Source organism: Carcharodon carcharias, chromosome 30 (genome assembly GCF_017639515.1).
Source record: "Carcharodon carcharias isolate sCarCar2 chromosome 30, sCarCar2.pri, whole genome shotgun sequence".
In the NCBI taxonomy this organism is placed as follows: Eukaryota; Metazoa; Chordata; class Chondrichthyes; order Lamniformes; family Lamnidae; genus Carcharodon; species Carcharodon carcharias.
The window spans coordinates 31,294,708-31,315,459 of record NC_054496.1 but is presented as its reverse complement, the minus strand read 5'-3'; the positions used below and the strand labels follow the sequence as shown (position 1 = coordinate 31,315,459).

General features: G+C 44.9%; 1 protein-coding gene across 3 annotated transcripts in view; it reads right to left on the bottom strand.

Moving 5' to 3' along the window:
* The window catches only part of LOC121271356 (CD209 antigen-like protein C), a 58,668-nt gene extending 38,209 nt beyond the window's left edge, over positions 1-20,459 (bottom strand). For 2 of the 3 annotated variants that reach the window (XM_041177309.1, XM_041177311.1), the window contains exons 1-3: positions 19,775-19,903; positions 18,929-19,048; positions 1,292-1,363 (exon numbers count right to left, since the gene is read on the bottom strand). In XM_041177309.1, coding sequence (XP_041033243.1) covers positions 1,292-1,363; positions 18,929-19,048; positions 19,775-19,865 — 283 coding nt within the window. In that variant the 5' untranslated portion in view covers positions 19,866-19,903. Of the gene's footprint in view, positions 1-1,291; positions 1,364-18,928; positions 19,049-19,774; positions 19,904-20,286 lie in introns of those variants that run through there. The other variant, XM_041177310.1, reaches the window with a different exon arrangement.
* Positions 20,460-20,752: the final 293 nt, after the last annotated feature.

The following is a 20,752-nucleotide window of genomic DNA, read 5'->3' as shown; positions in this document are numbered from 1 at the left end:
TGCTGACATGCACTCATTATCTCTACTTTGGCTCACAGGGAGTTCTGCCAAGTGACTGACACTCTCAGCTCCATCCATGTCCTCGCCCCCAACCAAATGAGATCTTCCCCTAGGAGCTGGAAATAAGCAGCCTGGAAGATCTGTCACAGCACTTTCCTATACCCTCCATCAGTGCAGAGACACATCGGTGGGACCTAGATCTAGAGCAGGCTCAGGTTCATAATTTGATGGTCACCGTACACATGTGTCTGCAGCAGGAGGAGGCAGCAGGTTCATTTGAACTTCCTGGAACTTGGGACTACTGGAGAAGAGGCATCAGTGAAGTCTGAGTCAGATGATCAGCCTCTAGATTGGCTAGCCAACTCATCCTGGAGATTCAGCAGAAGGCTGAGGAATATCATGCAGAGCTGGTGGAAGCCCCCAGCCCCTTGTGCCTGCTTCCAAAAAGATCCAAAGGATCTGATGTGTCCCTGTCAGGTAAGAAAGTGACTGAACACATGGCACATGACTCTGCCTATACCCTCTGGAGGGATCCAGGCCTCATCTTTATACCCCACAACACTCCCATGAAAAATGGGCAGCAAACAGGTATTCACAAAGAAATCTTAGACTCAAGGTGCTGATGGCCACCTTCCCCCTTCAGATCTATGCGATTGCATTGCCTGTGCTTGTTACAGACAAAGGAGCTCAGTCTTTCCTCCCTCCCCCAAACTTTCCTTTTTATTAGTCAAGGAACTAGAAGTGCTCCAGGGGCAGGAGCAAACTTAGACTTAGAAGCTTTCCCATATCTAGAGACACATGAGGCAGTCAAAGCAAATGCTAACATTGGTTTCCATAGCTTGTTTTTCCTGGAACAGGTCAATAGTCTAAAGCCAGATGCTATAGCTTGAGGGGGGGGGCATCCACATCAAGCATAACTGATCAGGAGTCTCTCACACTTTTATCACCTGCCATAGGTGAATTAGAAGGATTTGCAGGTTGATGATCAACCTGTTTGGCCTCATTAGAACACACCTCCCATGGCCATCAAGTTGTGGAGTGGCACTGAGAGAGCTTATAGATCAGAGACAGGGATACTACACACTACACCATCGGACCTCCCATCCAGGAGCAGAGAAATGAGGGAAATCACTTATTGATCACACCAGAGATGAAGGTATTTAATATCTAGAGCCAGTGATAAATAGCTATACGGTATTATTGATCCACCTGATTCCTGTGTCATTATTCTAATAGTTTCTAATATGAACACTTGAAAGTTAAAGGTTTCTCAGATGGCTATTAAACTTACTCTCCTTCAGCTGTGAAATTTCAGTCCTAAATTCAGCGAGTGATCTACTTGTCGTCTTTGATATTCCTGTAACTGAAAGAGGAACAAGCCTTTAGATCATGTGCCACTGTTTCTCCAAGAGATCATTATCACCTTCACTCCAGATTTACTTTGAAACTGCAGTGATTCTTCTGATCACATTATCAATGTTTATACAAAAGTATAGAAATCTTGCATTCAACTCATGAACATTTCATTTCAAAGGATCTTAATAGCAAATGAGAGAAAGACCAAATTTGTGCTGACTTTTTTTTTCTGACCTGAAGGGAAAAATACACAACCATCTGCCATTTATTATACTTTCTTCACCAAGAGCAATGGACTTCCAACAGAGCTCAGGATTTCCCTCTTGGCCTCATTTAAACACAGAGCTATCTTTGCAGCAGATTACTGCATTTGGCATTAAATGCTGCGGTGTTCCTACACGCAGAGTATGTTCTAACTTACCATGAGCAATGCTAAAGGAGGTCAGCTGAATGATATACTAAATGTCTTGCATGAAGTACATCTGCACAAACATCTGATTTGGCTCTTGGGAAATTTCACGTGATCAAAAATGCTTTCCCACTATCCACTTATTTCAGTGATTCACGAAACTGATTCCCAGAACATTGCTACAGTAGTTCTTCTCTGGGAGCATTCAAGGCCCATCCACCTACAATCGTTTCATCAAACCAACCTGACTTGGAGATGTCACGTTGTTCCTGTTCCTGGGGTCAGTGCCCTGGAATTCTCAATTGAATCCCATAGTGGGGAAAAAAAACATTGTCAGAGGAATGGCCCAGTTTAAGGAGGAAACCCATTGGCATTATCTGAACTACTAGGGATGGGCAATAACAATGCTTGCTCAGCTGCTACAGAGGCAGGTAAGAATTAACCATGCTGACGTGGGACTGCATTCATATATAGGCTAGGCCAGACCAGGTAGGGCAGCAGAATTTCTTTTCTCAAGGACATTGGAGAACGAATTGTGATTTTATGACAAACTGAAAGCTTCATGTTCACTTACTGATACCAGATTTATTTGTACAAAATACAATTTTTTAAACTGCTAAAGTGAGATTTGAACTAACATTCTCAGGATAATTTGCCAAGACCTGCGGATTAATGGTCAGTCAGATAACTGCTGCACAGGTGTATAAACTTGACCTTATCCTGTGTTGCATCTGTCCAGAACAGCATTGGTTGGAGTGACCATAACATAGGCCTGGTGGAGATCTAGTCAGACCTTCACACCAAGCTCTCTGAAATGGAAAAAGAACAGATCTAGCAACTCAAAACTGGGCATCCATGAGGTGCTGTGGATCATCAGGTACAGTGGATCTGTTTTCCAACACAATCCAAAACCTCATGGCCCAGCATATCTCTCCCTTCTCTTTCACCTTTAAGCCAGATGACTAACTGCCTTTCAGCAAGGAGTGGAAAAGAGCATGTCAGAAGCAACATATCTGGGAGTGCATTACTGCAAATAATGGATACAGTTGAAGATCTGCAGTTAGTCCAAATTGAACTCTGGTGATGGATAAGTAATCAAATAACAGGAGAAATAATCTCCAGGAACATCCCCATCCTATACAGTGGAGGACTCCAACACATTAATACCAAATGCAAGACTGAAGCATTCAGCATTTATCCTGAAGTACCAAATGGACAACCTCCCAGAGTCTCCACCAAGTCAGATGCCAGTCTTTAGCTATTTCAATTCACTCCATATATCAAGAAATAGCTGAATGCTCTAGATATAGGTACTGAAGTATATTAGCTGTAGAGCTGAAGACCTGTGTTCTAGAATTTGCTATACCACTAGCCAAGCTGTTCCAATGCAGCTACAATACTAGCATCTACTCAACAGTATAGTATCCTTAAAAAAACACAATTAGAACAAATCCTATTTGGTCAACCACCATCCTAACAGCCTATTTTTGAACATCAGAAAACCTCTGTTGTTTATCAACAGTAGTGTTATCAAACATTTATTCACCAATAACCTGCTCACCGAAGTCCAGCTCAAATTCTATCAGGAACACTCAGCTCCCATAATTAACAGTTACTTTACTTATGCCTTTGACTTGGATGTCTTCACCCATGTATGTTTTTTTAATTGGGCAGTTGTTTCTTCCAAATTTATTTGATGTTCACCATTACTCAGATATTTGAAGTATGTTCCCCAATTACTGTAGTGGAAGCTCCTGTGTCCACTTCAATTCGAACAGGTCTGCCATTCACTTTCACTGTTGCACAGATTGGTTCTGTTCTTCTAACCTTCAAGTTATACAATGAATAAGTATCTGAATCTGTTACTTCAGGCTCTTCTACATTGTAGATCTCAGTTCTCTTCTCTTCCTTTTGATTAAAAGTCTGTTTGACTTTTAAAACTTGAAACATTTTTTCACCCAGAGGGTGGTTGGAGTCTGGAACGACCTTTCTGAAAGGGTGGAGGCAGGTTTGATCGATTCAAAAGGGAATTGGATTGTTATCTGAAAAGAGAGAATGTGCAAAGTTACGGGCAGAAGGCCAGGGGGTAGGATTAGGTAGAATGCTCTTTCGATGAGCCAGTGCAGACTCAATGGGCTGAATGGCTTCCTGCACTGTATAGATTGTGATTCTGAATCTTACACTGTCTCAATATGTGATTTTTTTTATGACAAAATGACAATAGAAACTTTCCAATTTTTGAAATTGCCAATCGTTAAAAGATTGTTAGTATATTTCCATCTCTATTGATGTTACTCCTTGTCATGTTTCCTCATTTTCCTGGCAGCAGGGGCTGTTGCCTGCCTCTCAGAGTCTTGCATTTTCGTGCCCTTTTTTGGCTGGGGCTTCCACACGATGTGGAGGACAGCACTATTTTATGCACCCTGTATGGCTTTCAAATCTCTAACTGCACTTTCCATTGTCAGTGCAATCTCCAGCACCACCTTAAAATCCAAACTTGTTTTGGACAACAGTCACTTCTGAATCATGTCTCATTCAAACCGCACACTTAACAATCTCTAAGCATGTCATTTAAGGATGTACCAAACTCTCAAAGCTCCATTAATTGCTTCAAACTTTCCACGTAGCTTGCAACTGTCTCTCCCGGGGCTCTAAGTCTTGAATTAAACTTGAACCTTTGTATCATTACTGAAGGCTTTGGTTGGTAATGGCCCTTCACCAGGTCCACTAATTCATCAAAATTTCTCGAGTCTGGGGTCATCAAACTTCAAATCAAGCCACAAGTCTTATTTCTAAATGTACTTAAGAGGAGTTTTCTCTTCCCCTGCAATCTCATTTGCTTGGAAAAAGAATGAGACGCTCAATGTTATGGGACCAATTATCTGTTGCTGGATCGAAAGGATCAATTCTTCTGAATTGCGGCATGCTGTGAGGGAATTACTTTGACTTTTTGAACGGAACTTCTAATTACAATTGATGTGTGAGGTACAGTGCCGATTTTTGTTTTTATCGCTTGCTTATGTTTAACTTGTTTAATCCTCGTCACCAGTTTGTTGGACCCTGTCCACACGGTTGTTTTAAGGGGTGACCAGTTTGGTACTAATGATAGAGTTGAGCAGCAAACACTTCATAGGTAGAAACTCTGTTTATTTACAAAGGTTCTCAGCAGCAATTAAACATGTGCTAATATTTCAAACTCTATCTCTATACTACTGCTACTAACTACAGACAACTAACGACAGAGGTACCTCATGCTACTCTGCCATTGGATACTAAGATCATGTGATCTTCCATCATAACATTCTTCTTAAATGCATATTACCCATCAGGTTACCACACAATGCTCCTCTGTTATTTCAGGAAAAGGGAAGACATAACACCAGTGAAAGAACTAAGACGGAGGCCCCCCAAACCTTCTCATTCTGATGAGGTATGAGATAGATGCCTTGGAGCTGGATGTCACCACCCAGCTTGGTCAGCTAGTTGTGGAGAGGCAGGTGTCTCTGACAGGTAAGAGTGCAGTGCACAGAGGTGAGTGTCGAATTGTGCAAACATTCTTTTGTAGTCTCATTAATGGGAGCCTCAAACATTGAATCCCCATTGATCATTGAAAAACGATGGCACCATGATGCAGATCTCTGGTGTCTCACCAGGATGCCAGCATATCGTGTGATAACTTAAACTAATGACGTTGTTGTTCTACCCTAGAATTGCCAGCTCGCCCACGAACGCAGAACACCAAAGAGCCACCCGCAATCCAGAGGACCACTGGGCTTTAGATGCACCTGCGTCACACTCCCTCTCTGCACCAAGCACCAGCACAGATACCAGCACCTTTGGGCATTAGATCATCATTTAGAATGTCTTTGCATGGCGATGAAGGCACTACCCACTCACTTGAGGAGCAGGTGGAGGCAGAGTATGCCCAGGGCACTGTCAGTCATAGGATTGCTGAAGACCAGGACAATGTTGACTTAAAGGCAGATGATGAGCATCAGGAGTCATCCATTAGGTGGCAGATGCTGGATGTCCAGCAGGATTTGGGGGAGGAACTGGTGGAGATCCGTAAGGATATGCATGCCATGGGCTTTTTTGTGGAGGTGTCCATGTGGAGCATAAGCACTGTGTTGACCCACATCGTTGAGTGCACTGCCTCCTCCATTGAGAGAGTGGCAACTCTCATGGAGAGGCAACTCCAGGAGGGAATCAGAGGTTCCTGGGGTTATGCTCAGGCCTACAAGTCCTTACACAGGCAATGGCTTCAGGTGGTTAGTGCCAGTGAGGGGAGTGGTTGAGGCATCCAGTATCCCAGCTATGTGCCTGTTCATCATTGGTGAGCAACCTCACATTGGCACATGAACTGTTGTTCGTCTCTGCGGGCTTGTCTCCGGGCACTCTGGATGACAGCAGCAGCTCCTCCACCCCTCAGCCAGTGACCTTGGCATCTGATGATATGGCTACTGGGGCGATGCCAGCCATAGCACTGGCCGATCCCTCCCAGGCAGGGCCAGCGCAGGCTCCACTGGCCAGAGGACAATCGCCAAGGTCATCAAGGCCAACAGGACAGCAGAGTCAGCAGGCTGTCTCCAATGCCAGTGCCAGCAAAGGGGAGGGGTGGGGCAACAAGATGCAGCACTTGCAAATGTAAGCTTAAGGCACAGTGAGCACAAGAGGGACTGTTCATGGGTAAGCTTCTGTTCTGCCATGTTTTGTTAATATGGTTACAGGTGTGACCATTAACACCATATATTATGTTCATTTGATGTGCGTGCCAACATGATATAAATGTTGCTCTTGTCTTGATGGCCTGAGTAAGTTTCTCTTGTTTTGTAGTCTCAGGGCATGCCAATATCTCATGCTGGACATGAGTGGATCTAAACTTTATGCACAGGCACCGAGTGGAATTTGGGTTCAAAGGAAAGGGTCATTTCAAACATGCTGGATGGAGGCAGTACTCTTGGCATAAGGTGGAAGCATATTGTTGGCAGCCTAGCTGAAGGAGCAATGGATCGAGGTGCCGCTGCCTCCCTTAAGGATCCACTGGTCTGCCTCCACATCCTTACTGGGCTCCTCTTCTGACTCACCACTGGATTCTTCATCTGTGGCCTATGGAGCTGCCTCAAGATCCTCTTCCTCCAGTGGGTCCACCCTTGCCATAGCCAGATTGATAGTGGTTGCATGCTGCGCTCTTCACAGTGACATCCGCTCTGGAAGTACTGTAGTGCTCCCCCTGAACAGTCCAAACATTGGAAGCACCTCTTCAGAAGATGTATGGTACTCTCTATCTCCATCCTTATGGAGGCATCACTCCTATTATAACACTGCTCTACCTCTGTTCTTGGGTGGCGGAAGGCATCATAAGCCACATTTTCAACAGATAGCCCTTGTCACCCAGCAGCCATCCATGCTATTGAGCTGGAGCAGTGAACAGCCTTGGAACAAGCATCATGGGGGCTGCCAGGGTATCTTGCACAGACTTGCAGAATCTGCGTCTTGTGGTCACAAAGTATCTAGACATTCGAGTGAAAGCCCTCCCTGTTGATAAAAGCATCTGGTTGACCCGCTGGCACCTTGATGGCCACATGTGTGCAGTCAATTGCACCGTGGGTGCGGGGGAACCCAGCAATCACTGCAAACCCTCTGGCTTGCTCAGCCTGGCTGGCCTCATCCCTATGGAAATGAATAAATGTCATTACCTACCTGAACAGAGGATCAGCTTGATGCAACTGTGGACAGCTGATTGGGAAACTCCTACAAGGATCCCCTACTGACCCCTGGAAAGAGCCAGAGGCATCGATGTTGAGGGCCACTGTGGCCTTCAGACCACTGGCATGGGGTGTCCGCCCACATAGTTGGAGGTGATCTCTAGCCCAAACATCTAACAAACGGAAGTAACCCTCTCCTTGGAGAGGCAGAGCCTCCTTCAGCATTGCATCTCAGACATGTTGGGGTAGCTGCATCACCACCTGTAAACCCTGGCAGCAGGATAGTGGGGTCTTCTGTGGCCCTTCTGCCTTGGACTACCTGCTGGCCATATGGCCATTGTGCCTGCACCTCTCCTCCCACAGCTCATACCCCTGGAAGCTGCGTAGGGACACCCTGCTTCCTGTCACTTCTGCCCCTCTTCTTTCTGAGGAGGTGCCATCAGCAGAGAGCGCAATCCCCGTTACAAGGGTAACAGAAGGCTGTATGGTGCTTAGAAGGGTCCACCAATGAGTCCTGAAATGAAGCCCAGAAATACTAAGATAAAAGCAAAATACTGAGGTTGCTGTGAGTCTGAAATAAAAACAGAAAATACTGGGAAAACTCAGCAGATCTGGCAGCATCTGTGGAGAGAGAAACAGTTAACATTTTAGGTCTGTATGACCTTTCTTCAGAGCATAAGTATTAAGACTGAAGCTCAGAGCAGAGGATGAAGCTGTCAAGTTCAAATAAGCAACCAGCAGCAAACTATTTCCTAAACCCCTCACTACTCACAATGGCAATGCTGCAGACCCTTTTATTTTATCCTGCCCGTGGATGAGATTTTGTTAAAGGTGAGCTGCCCACCTGCCCTATTTGCCCGTGCAATGAGCAAGAAATTGCATGTGCATGTAAAATTGGGATCAATTGCCTTTTTAATGGCCTAAAGTGACCCTTTAATTGTTGGCGTGCACAGCTCCAACAGGCCAACTTGAAGATTGGGAGTCCATCCAGACGTCATCCCACACGTGACCAAAGCATTCTTGCGCTATTTCATGTCCATTTGGGTTGGCCGGGCGCCCACCCTTGAGATAAAATTCTGGCCATAGTTCTAAATCCTCCTTTGTTGTATTTGCCACATTGAACACTCCTGACTCAAAAGGGTCTCTGTACAGTCTCTGGTTGACTGTCCAGGGAACGACCGGACACATCCTGAAAAACTAGAGAAATCCTTGAAATCGAGACACAAAGATCTGTCCAATTGGGATTTCGCGCTTACCAACTCTTCAACTGCAAAGTTCCATCTTGAAATCAGTTTCATACATCTTCATTTAAACAAACATCTGTGCAACTGAAAGGAAATGGTTTAGACACTCCCACATTAGCATACACTTCATTTGCCTCTCCTGTCCCTCATGGAGAAAAATCTAATGGTAAGGCCAATCTTTAATTTTCTTACCCCAAACTCAATTTCCCCTACCCCTCCTCTCCCTATGCCCACCAGAATTGTTGCAAACCACCTCTTCTGTACACATTCGTGGCAGGCGTTAAGTGACATGCACCTGGTGACCAGCTCTTCGTTCCTCACTTCGAGGAACTAGTTTGTCTACCTGAATATGAAGCTCCTCTGGGAGGGGTTTCCGTACTAACACAGAGGACCCAAGCTAGTCTGGCAATGAGAGTCCTGCACTACCATCTTCCAACCTGCAGCAATGGCATAGTGCTAAATTAAAACAAGGAGAAGCTCTGCTGGTGAAGGATCTGTAGGTACATTGGAGGGTAGCTGCAGACACTGAGGGTGCTGATTTCATTGGTAAGCAACTGAACTATGCATTCCCAAATCAAGAGAGAGGCACAGCTGAGATATGTTAGAAACCTTTCAATGACACTGCAGGGAATCAGGAAAGTGAAGCAAGGATGCCCATTCATGCAAAACTAATCCCACAAAGTGCACTAATTGACCTCGTTTTAACCCTTTGTTTGCAGTGTGAAACTTCCCACAGCAATTGGGCAAATGGACAAGCTCTGGAAGCCTTTTAGAAAGTTGATGCTGGACATTCACTGGAGAAGCCTCAAGCCCCCCTCAAATAAGTTCATTCCCTGTACTGTGGGTGTACCTACTACACATGAACTGTAGCGGTTCAAGAAGGTGGCTCACCATCTTCTCAAGGGCAATCGGGGATGGGTAATAACTGCTGGCTTAGCTAGTGACACCTACATCCCATGAATGAAATGCTGTAGAAAAAGACTAAGACTGTAATATTAGAGTGCAGCGAATGAGGCTCCCAATGCCTGAGCTGAAAACAGCACATCCAAGCACCTGGCTAAAGCAATGTCATAGCAGTCAGTCATGTTGGATGGGGAGGACCTTGATATGTATCCTGAACTGGCCATAATTTCAGGAGCAAGTGCTCTCCAATGCAGGAACAAAGACATTGAACCCACGTTCACTGACGAGTCATTGACAAAAAGAGGACCTTTAGAGAATAATGCTGACATTTGTCCATTTCTCATTGATACTGCAGAGAAGAGACCATCAAGAAGGTGGAGGCTAGATTTGATGCAGCCCGCATTATTGCTTACAGGCAGGAGAGAAGGAGAAGATTACAATGGAGGCACCTGAATCGCCAAAGGAAGGAGCAATACAATCAAGACCAAGAGCCAGCAGGGCCTCCTCCAGATGCAGGGGATGAGGCTCACAGACATGTCATGCGTAGGCAGTTCACAAGACCTAGGATCTACAGAACTCGCATATCACCTACAGATGAGCGAAAACCAGTGTTGCCAATGGCTTCATATGTTCAGGGATCTGATGACTCACATTTGCCACATTCTCCAGGATTTGGCAGATGGGGACTTGGAGGGCATCAATTGCCAGTGGTTCTGAAAGTAACAGTTGCTCTGAACTTCTACGCCAGTGGCTCCTTCCAGGGCTCCACTGGGGACCTCCTGCGGGATCTCTCAAACACCCACGCACAAATGGATTTATGAGGTCAAAGACCCCCTTTTTGCCAAAGCCCGCAATTACATCAACTTTGACAGAAATCAAACTATCCAGCACACCAAAGCACTGGTGTTTGCTGAGATTGCTAGATTCCCACAGGTGCAGGGTGCGATCAACTGCTCTTATGTGGCTACAAAAGTTCCCTGGCAACAGGCACTGCAATACATAAACCAGAAAGGACCACTCACTCTATGTACAGATGGTGTGTGACCACAAGAAACTGATCGTACAGGTTTGCACCAGATACCCAGGAAGCATCCATAGCTCATGCATTTCAAGTAGATCACAGATCTCTGATATCTTCGAGGGACCACGTAGGATCCAGGGCTGGCTCCTCAATGACAAAGGAAGTGACTGATGATGCCCTCTCGGCAACCTCAGACTCAACAAAGTTCATGTCACTAGCCAAGCATTGGTGGAGCACACCATTGGGATCCTAAAGAAGCAATTCCAATATCTGGTGGAGCACTCCAGAACAATCCCTAGAGGATCTCACGGTTCATGGTTTGCTGCACACTGTACAACCTGGTGCTGCAAAGCGGGTAGGATTTTCCAGATGATGAGATGGAGCTGCATGTCTCCTCTAATGAGCAGGAACGCTAAGGGGAGATGAGAGTGATGAGTTCGAGGAAGCCGAGGCTGCAGGGAAAGAGGCCTTAGCACAGGCCAGACGAGGCAGGCATGCACGTGAGGCCCAGATGGATGACTAGTTGCAGTGAGCACCCACTTGGACAAGAGCCCTCCATCATGGGTCAGCATGAGCACCAGCGTTGCAACTCCTCTCATTTCGTACATGCACTTCAACATGAGAATGAATAGTTGCATATCAAGCTCAGATTGTCCTAATCCTTTGAAGGATGATGAACCCTTGGCAACATGTTTCCTTGCTGAAATGGGATGCTAACTAGGTGCTAACACCCTATCCCAACATTAGATGGCAGAAGCTGCTGCCTCTTCAAGCGTCTCTCCAGCACCTCAGTCGCAACAGCACCCTATAAGAGGCAGGAGCTGTTGCACAATCCTCTGTGGTCTCGTAGCTGTATGCCCTCAATATGACAAGGTTCCTCAAGGAGATCTATCTCAAGCAATAGAATACACTCTGTATAACATCGATGGTGAATCAGATCATTCGCACTTGTGACAATGCAGCCGATGGCATTCCGCTGCTGTGAATCCAATTAGAAATGACTTAGTCGTCTCCAAATCACAATGAGATCTTGCACTTTCAGTTAGGGATCCTGGGCTACATTTATCCTCAGCTTAATATGGATGCAGACCACCTGAGCATGACAATATAAAACATTTGCCTGAAAGATTGGCTGTCTGGCAGGAGGCACAGAATGGGGATAAGGGGGTCCTTTTCAGGAAGGTGGCCGGTGACTAGTGGAGTTCCGCAGGGGTCAGTGTTGGGACCACAACTTTTCACTTTATACATTAATGATCTAGATGAAGGAACTGAGGGCATCCTGGCTAAGTTTGCAGATGATACAAAGATAGGTGTGAGGTAGTATTGAGGAGGTGGGGAGGCTGCAGAAGGATTTGGACAAGTTAGGAAAATGGGCAAAGAAGTGGCAGATGGAATACAATGTAAGGAAGTGTGAGATCATGCACTTTGGTAGGAAGAAGAGGCATATTTTCTAAATGGGGAGAGAATTCAGAAATCTGGAGTGCAAAGGGAGTCCTAGTCCAGGATTCTCTTAAGTTTAATTTGCAGGTTGAGTCGGTAGTTAGGAAGGCAAATACAATGTTGGCATTCATTTCGAGAGGACTAGAATATAAAAGCAGTGATGTGCTGCTGAGGCTTTATAAGGCTCTGGTCAGACCACATTTAGAATATTGTGAGCAATTTTGGGCCCTGTATCTCAGGAAGGATGTGTTGGCCCTGGAGAGGGTCCAAAGGAGGTTCACAAGAATGATCCCATGAATGAAAGGCTTAATATATGAGGAATGTTTGAGGACTCTGGGTCTATACTCGATGGAGTTTAGAAGGATGAGGGGGGATCTGATTGAAACTTACAGAATACTGAAAGGCTTGGTTAGAGTGGACGTGGGGAAGATGTTTCCATTTGTAGGAGAGACTAGGATCCGAGGGCACAGCCTCAGACTAAAGGGATGACCTTTTAGAACAGAGATGAGGAGAAACTTCTTTAGCCAGAGAGTGGTGAATCTATGGAATTCATTGCCACAGAAGGCTGTGGAGGCCAGGTCATTGAGTGTATTTAAGACGGAGATAGATAGGTTCTTGATTGGTAAGAGGATCAAAGGTTACAGGGAGAAGATGGGAGAATGGGGTCGAGAAACTTATCAGCCATGATTGAATGGCGGAGCAGACTCGATGGGCCGATTGGCCTAATTTCTGCTCCTTTGTCTTATGGTCTTACATTAAAATGACTTCTCTTTAATGCTGATATGGTGCCCTCATGGCCAGCCGTGGCCTTTGCCAAGTCCACAATGCACACCTATCATGAAGGCCTCAAGGGAATACGTCATTGCTAATAAAAAGCACGCTTCAGCTTTAGTGCATCCTCGTTCCTATCCCATTGCTCCCCTCCACATTGTCTAAGTCAACCATGTGCGCTTCCAGAACATGCTGAAAGCCTTTATTACTCACCAGAAAACACTATTTGAAATTAGGATCAGTGACCTTGACAAGTGCTCAGGTAAGGGGATGCACAGCTCTGCATCCCTAGTTTGTGACGAGACCCTTATTGCCACAAGGCACACAACCGCAGGGTGAGAGATGCTCAAGGTTGGAAATTTGAATGCCAGGGCTATAACCTGGCTGAGAGGGCTTGAGCTTTGTCACCTTAAGGTGGCAAGGTGCCCCACTGATTGGTGAGCTTAGTAGATGTATACTCTGAAAGTTACAAACGCAGTTGACTGACCACCCATGAACTCTAAGAATGGGCTCATAGCATGAAACCCTGTTGGGAGACAGCGAGCACATGGATTTGCATAATATATGACCCTTCTCCATGCATGAGCACATGTTTCCTTAGATACTGCACCTTCACCTTTCAAGAATGCAGACGAGTTAGGAGAACACCTCTGCCTCAATCTTACAAAGCCAAGAATAAAGGTGACATGACCCTGCAAAGCATGAGGACAAGGTTCGTTCCACAAGCACACTTAGCATTAAGATTGTGATATCACTGATGTTGAGAATGATGTGCACAAGGGGCATACACACTGGTGATATGAAAGCACATTACATAGGCCAGAGGCCCATGATAGCAACATATATGATAAGTGGGGGGAAGGGAACATGCTTTCACACCTGATTGACAGCAATACAACTCTTCATAAAAAGGAGGCATACATAAAAGGGGAAATGAAATGCAGGACACATTGTGAACACCCTTGTCACCGCTCTGCTAAATCTTTTTAACTTTCCTAAACCTACCTTGGTGCTTCTCCAACATCCACAGCAGAGGTGAAGGCAGCCTGTTGGCTGTTGCATCCTATTGTGTGTGACAACCTTGGTAGCCTTGAGACTTGAAGGGCCCCAGCCTGCTTTTGGTGTCCTAATGTTGGGTACTTGCACACTCTTTGGCCTCTGGAGTTGGAGGTGATGGGGTCATAGGAAGAGGGGATTTGGATCAGCTAGAGAGCCCCAGAGTCACCTGGCTGGATGGCCCTGGAGTGTCCAGCTGCTGTCCTCCTCATTATGGGTGCCTGAGGGACCCTGGCTGACTTCTTGAAGAGAAGCAGCAGCTGGAGTGAGACCTAGATGCCCCACCCCCAGTTGCGTAGCCACTGATGGATGCCACCAAAGGATACAGTGATGGACCTCTGCTCCTGCAGTAGTGCAGGACTGATGTCCTGGACCAAGGTCTCCACAGCAGCCACCAACCTGTCCTTGGTGCATTTACATGTCAGTGCTATTGTCTCAGACTGATGGCAGATGGACTCCTCCATTGTACATTGCAATCTGAGGAATGCAGTTGACATCCCTTCCTGATATGCTCTTGATTGCCACTGCAGCTCCAGCAATTGATTTAGGATTGAGTCCTGATTTTTTGGGGAGTCAGGAGGTGAGTTACCCATCGCAGGATTCCTAGCCTCTACCCAGCTCTTGTAGCCACAGTATTTATATGGCTAGTCCAGTTCAGTTTCTGGTCAATGGTAACCCCCAGGATGTTGATAGTGCCTTTGAATGTCATGGGGAGATGGTTAGATCCTCTCTTGTTGGAGATGGTCATTGCCTTTTTTAAAATTCAGTTACAGGATGTGTGCGTTGCTGGCTAGGCCAGCAAAAATTGCCCATCCCTAATTGCCCTTGAGAAGGTGCCTTCATGAACCACTGCAGTCCATGTGGTGAGTACACCCACAGTGCTGTTAGCGAGGGAGTTGCAGGATTTGGACCCAGTGACAGTGAAGCAACTGCGATATATTTCCAAGTCAGGATGGTGAGTGGCTTGGAGGGGAACTTCCAGGCGGTGGTGTTCCCATGTTTTTGCTGCCCTTGTCCTTCTAGATGGTAGTGATCATGCATTTGGAAGGTGGTGCCTATGGAGCCCTGGTGAGTTGCTGCAATGCAACTTGTGGGTGGTACGCACTGCTGTTCATCAGTGGTGCAGGGAGTGAATGTTTGTGGATAGGGTGCCAATCAGGGAGTGCTTTGTCCTGGATGGTGTTGAGCTTCTTGAGTGTTGTTGCACTCATTCAGGAAAGTGGATCACACTCCTGACTTATTCATTGTAGATGGTGGGCAGGCTTTGGGGAGTCAGTGGGTGGGATATTCACCCTAGAATTCCTAGCCTCTGACCTGCTCTTGTAGCTACAGTATTTATATGGTTAGTCCAGTTCAGTTTTTAGTCAATGCTAACGTCCAGGATGTTGATAGTGGGGGATTCAGCGATGGTAATGCCATTGAACATCAAGGGGCGATGGTTAGATTCTCTCTTGCTGGTGATGGTAATTGCCTGGCGCTCATGTGGCATGAATATTCCTGGCCACTTATCAGCCAAAGCCTGAATATTGTCTAGGTCTTGGTGCATGTGGACATGAACTGCTTCAGTATCTGAGGAGTCGCGAATAGTGCTGAACATTGTGCAAACATCAGTGAACATCCCCACTTCAGACCTTATGAAAAGGGAAGGTCACTGGTGAAGCAGCTGAAGCTGGTTGGGCCCAGGATACTGCCATGAGGAACTCCTGCAGCGATGTCCTGGAGCTGAGATGATTGATCTTGAAGAACCACAACCACCTTCCTTAATTCTAGCAATTACTCCAGCAGTGGATAGCTTTTTCCCCTATTCCCATTGGCCTCAGTATTGCTGGTGATCTTTAATGGCACAGTCAGTCAAATGTTCCCTTAATGCCAAGGGCAATCACTCTCAATTCAACTCTTGAGTTCAGTTCTTTTGTCCATGTTTGGATCAAGGCTGTAATGAGGTCTGGCACTGAGAGGCACTGGAAGAACCCAAACTGGGCATCAGTGAGCAGATTATTGGTGTGTAAGTGCTATTTGATAGCACTGTCGATGACACCTTCCGTCACTCTGCTGATGATCGAGTGTAGACTGATGGGACGGTAATTGGCTGGCTTGGATTTGTCCCTTTTGTGAACCGGGCAACTTTCCACATTGCTGGATATATGCCAGTGTTGTAGCTCTCTAAGGATCAGCTTGGCTAGGGGTATGGCTAGTTCTGGAGCACAAGTCTGAAGTGCTACTGCCAGAATATTGTCAGGGTCTGTAATCTTTGCAGTATCTAGTATCTTTGACTGTTCCTTTGTATCATGTGGAAATAATTGATTTGGCTGAAGATTAGCACCTGTGGTGCTGGGGACCTCAGGAGGATGCCGAGATGGAATATTCACTGGAAATGGTTGCAAATTCTTCAGCCTTGTCATTTGCATTGAAGCGCTGGGCTCCCCCGAGAGTGAGAATGGGGATGGATACTTGTGGAGCCTTCCTTTCCAGTTAGTTGTTTAATTGCCTACCATCATTCACAACTGGATCTGAGCAGGACTAAAGACCCAAAACAAGGGGTTTTATGCACATTGAAGTAGAAATGTAAAATACGTGAAGTTGGCATAGGCAGGTTAGTGTGTGATGAATATGCATTTAGATAGATAGAGCTCCGGGACTTTGCATCTGGATGCTGCTGTAGTCCTAGTCCTGGCCACTGCGATATTAGTGCTACTGGATTACTGAGATTGGCCGGCAGCTCTCTGAGGCAGAACTTCCTCCCAAGTGAGGGCCAGAAGTCACGTCTCCAGGTAATTAACACTCCTTGGAGCATTAAATGGTTGTGCAGCAGCCAGTATCAACCAGGATGCATTCCCCATTGACTCTTTAGGAAACTCCTCCATCCAAAAAGTCCTATGAGTCAAAGGATCTTCTTTCGTTTCTTTGGTCTTTCAATTGAGCCCAAATTCTCTTTACCTCTGTAACCTCCACCAGCCCCATGGCACTCCTCCAATTCTGATCCATTGAGCACCCTTGATTTTAATCACTCGCTATTGGCTGCACTACTTTCAGATGTCAAGGCCCTAGCTCTAGAATTTCCTTCCTGAATCCCTTTGTCTCCCAACCTGTCATTCGTCCTTTAAGACACTACTTTAAACTTGCCTTTTTGACCAAGCATTTTGTCCTCTGCCCTAATACATACTGATGTGGCTCAAATTTTCAGCTCCTGCAAAAGTGCCTTGAGATGTTTCAAAACATTAAAAACGTGACGTCAATGCAAGTTGTTGTTGTACAGTCCAATTTTATTTTCAGAAAATGCACTTCCTCACTTGTCTTTACTTAAATCCCATCTGTCCTTATTGGCCCGACTCTGTATTTCAAGCAGGTTTTCATTGTAAAGACAAGCATTCTCACATTTATCCTTTGGTGTAAATTGTTCACCTGGAGGAACATGTCAGAACTTATTTTCAGAATTTTAACTGCACAGAAGGAGGCCATTCAGCCCATCGTGTCTGCACTGGTTCTCCAAATGAGCAATGTATCAGAACAAGACAGGATGTCCCAACACCCCATGTTCTGCTCAACCATACCAGCTCCATTATGGAGCATGTCTCTGGAATGGTGCCAGGTAAGGAGAGACAGGTGGTCCCCACATGATGACCTGGTTGCCATCAATGACACCTTCTACCTTCTCAAAATCTGCTAAAATCAGCTACAGATAGGACAGTCAAATTGCTTCAAGCCACAATACTTGGAAATACTGCAAGAGAAACAGGACTGCACTATTCTGGTCCCATTGCTGTCATAGGCATTAGAAACATGGATATCACCTCCTCTGAGTGTCAGTCCAATTCCCTGTTAGATTAATGAGTTTATACTTATGATATGGGATTGGTAACCATCCTGCCTGTTAATTTCAGATAGCTTCACCTTACCACCTAATGATTTACCTGGCTTATTTTTAACATGGAGGAGCACATGCGTTTGAGGGGGTTGGTAAAAGTGGGGAAATTGCCAGCAGCTTGGAAAGTCAGTTCCAATCCAACAATTTGCACATTTCACTGTAGAGTGTTAGGCTGTGTGTGCACAAACCCTTCAATTATAGCAATATTTAAGACTTCTAACTTTAAGTTTAGGTTATCATGAAACTTACTAGTGAAAGTAATATGAGAACACAACAGCAATTAAGAGGGTCACTCCATTTCACAGAAACATGGCAATAAATATTCAGTATTCAAAGCTGCTTGCTTACCTGCTGTTGGAATGTCAGGGATGTACTTATTAGTGCAAGGTTCAGTTGGGGTGTACCAGTCGACCCTGGTCACAAGCATTTACAATTGTAACTATACCTAACAACTTCCACTCCACCAATACCATTGACATAAAGCAGTCCTACCAATCATCCCTTGAGCATCCGCCCATTGAGCCCCATTAATTAATGTCTCCCCTTTCATCATCAAACATGTTAAAAAAAGACTTGCACCCCAGAACACAAGAATGGACAAGACACGAAATTGGTGCAACAGAATATTTTTTATGTGATCCAATTATAGAATAGAAATGTAACATTTTCTCATACACCCACATAGACCCTGATGTGACTACAAAACCTAACTCTTCCTTTTCTGATTATGTTTAATTGGTGCAGTCCATGTGGCTTTAGAAAATGTAGACATGGCCTGCTCAGATACCTGCTCTCACTGTTGAGATGTTTTTAGATGATGTCCTCTGGGATTTGGAGCCCGTGAGGGCTGAACAAAAAATTGCTCCACCTGTACCCTTGTTTGGGTAAACATGGCCATCAGGCGACAAGGCAGCTTGTGGGTTATTGACTGAGGTGGGGGTGGAGGGTGGCACGGCAATGGGTGAAACAGACACACATTGAGTAGAGTCCAACTTCCACGTCCCCTTTCACCATCATCACTCGCATGACCCAGCCTCACTTCACTGCTGTATTATTAATACATGTTCATTCATCCTTATCTTTGAATTAACTTTGTTAATTGTCATTGCAGAATTTGCAGCAAATGTTCCATAGTTCAAGAAAAATCACATAACTTACATAGTATAACTGCAGTACTTAGAATCACCACAGACAGCAAGATGGAGAGACCCAGGAGAATGTAGATGACCAGAGATGGACATTTTCCTCGGGCGGACTCTGCTGATTGGGCACCTTGTTCTGTAGAGTGTAACAGAAGATCATCACCGAATGGATTAGAGGGACCCACCTTGTTAAAAAGACTCCAAACCTTTTCTCATTTGGCCCTGGAGAAGGGGAGCCGAGTGTTGCTGTCAACACCGGATGTTTTAAGCTTTGTACAGTTGGGCCCACTGAGCACACTTTTCTTCAATTTAAGAACTTCATTAACGCCAGCTTAAAGACTAAACTGGACAAAAAACTGAAATGATGCAAGTTATGGATAGTTACATAACAGTGACACTAAATATTTACTCATGAAATCTGCATCATACAAGGAATGGACACCATTGCCCATTTCACACCTCTCTGCTCTCAATTCTTCAACATTTCACCATGCTCATCAGCATCTTTACTTTAAAGTCTTCGCCACAGATTTCAGTGTGAGTCAATAACTCCATCAAAAGGGCAGTCACAGCTTTATTCTGACCCCACTGCTTTATTTCACTGTTCATTGGTTATTTCACTATCCCTTAAAGGGATGGTCACAGTAGGGATTCCAACCCTATTCCGATATTTCATTGTTCAGCTCTAAAGTCCATCATTTCTTCCAAAGAAGTGGAATTTCCTAATGAGGACTTCTCTCAATCAACAAGGAATTACTTTTTCACTGTTGTGAATTCATCTGAATGTCAATGAAAATTAATTCTAGTGAATTAACAAGGTCTGAATACCCTGTACAGTAATAGTAAGATCATTGATTTGTACCTGATTTCAAGTTTTCCTCTTTTCCTCTGCCTCTTTTTGGTTGATTGTGATGAATCTGATCACAATTTAGATAAACATTGTCCAGCTCCATGTTCTCAGCTGAAAGAACTAGTTCTCTCAAAAGATGATTACAGAAAAGTAACTTTTTTCTCACAGTTCCTTTTCTGCATGTTATGTTTTCTCTGAAAAACCACAGATACAGATTATGCCAGATGGGGCATCAAGATACTTTAACACTTCTGTTTTTTGATGATGGCATGGGCTTGTATCCATTCCCTGTTGAATTTGTTTCTGCAGAGATGGACATTTTCCTCGGGCGGACTCTGCTGATTGGGCACCTTGTTCTGTAGAGTGTAACAGAAGTGCATCACTGAAAGGATTAGGTGAACTCATCTTGTTCAAAAGACTCCAAACCTTTTCTCACTGTTAATTATTCTGAAGGTTAATGAATTCTAGTTAATTCACAAAGTCTGAATAACCTGGACAATAATGATGAGATCACTAAAGTGTACCTGAATTCAATTTTTCCTGTTTTCCTCTGTATCTTCTTGCTCGATCAGGATGATTTTCAAGATTTTCATAATGATTGTCCAGCTCCATGCTCTCAGCTGGAAGGACTTGTTGTCTTCAGAGGCAACTAGAGAAAAGTAACTTTTTCTCATGGTTTCTCTTTCGTCATATATAGTTTTTCTCTGATAAGTTACAGCTCTACATAATGTCAGATGAATGCCAAATAATTTCACACTTCTGCTTTTTGATGGTAGCAGTTGTATCCATTCTCTTCACCATTGGTGATTCTACTGAATTTGCTTCTGCTCCCACTGACTTTAATGTCCCTCCTATAATTGGTTACTGAAAATGCTGTTGGACTTTTTTTGTAGCTTAGTTTACCTGCACTTACTTTTTAACAGAATTCTATATTTGAATCACCAGTCTTGAATCCACAATCTTTCAGTAAATTTCCTTTGAGTGTCCTAT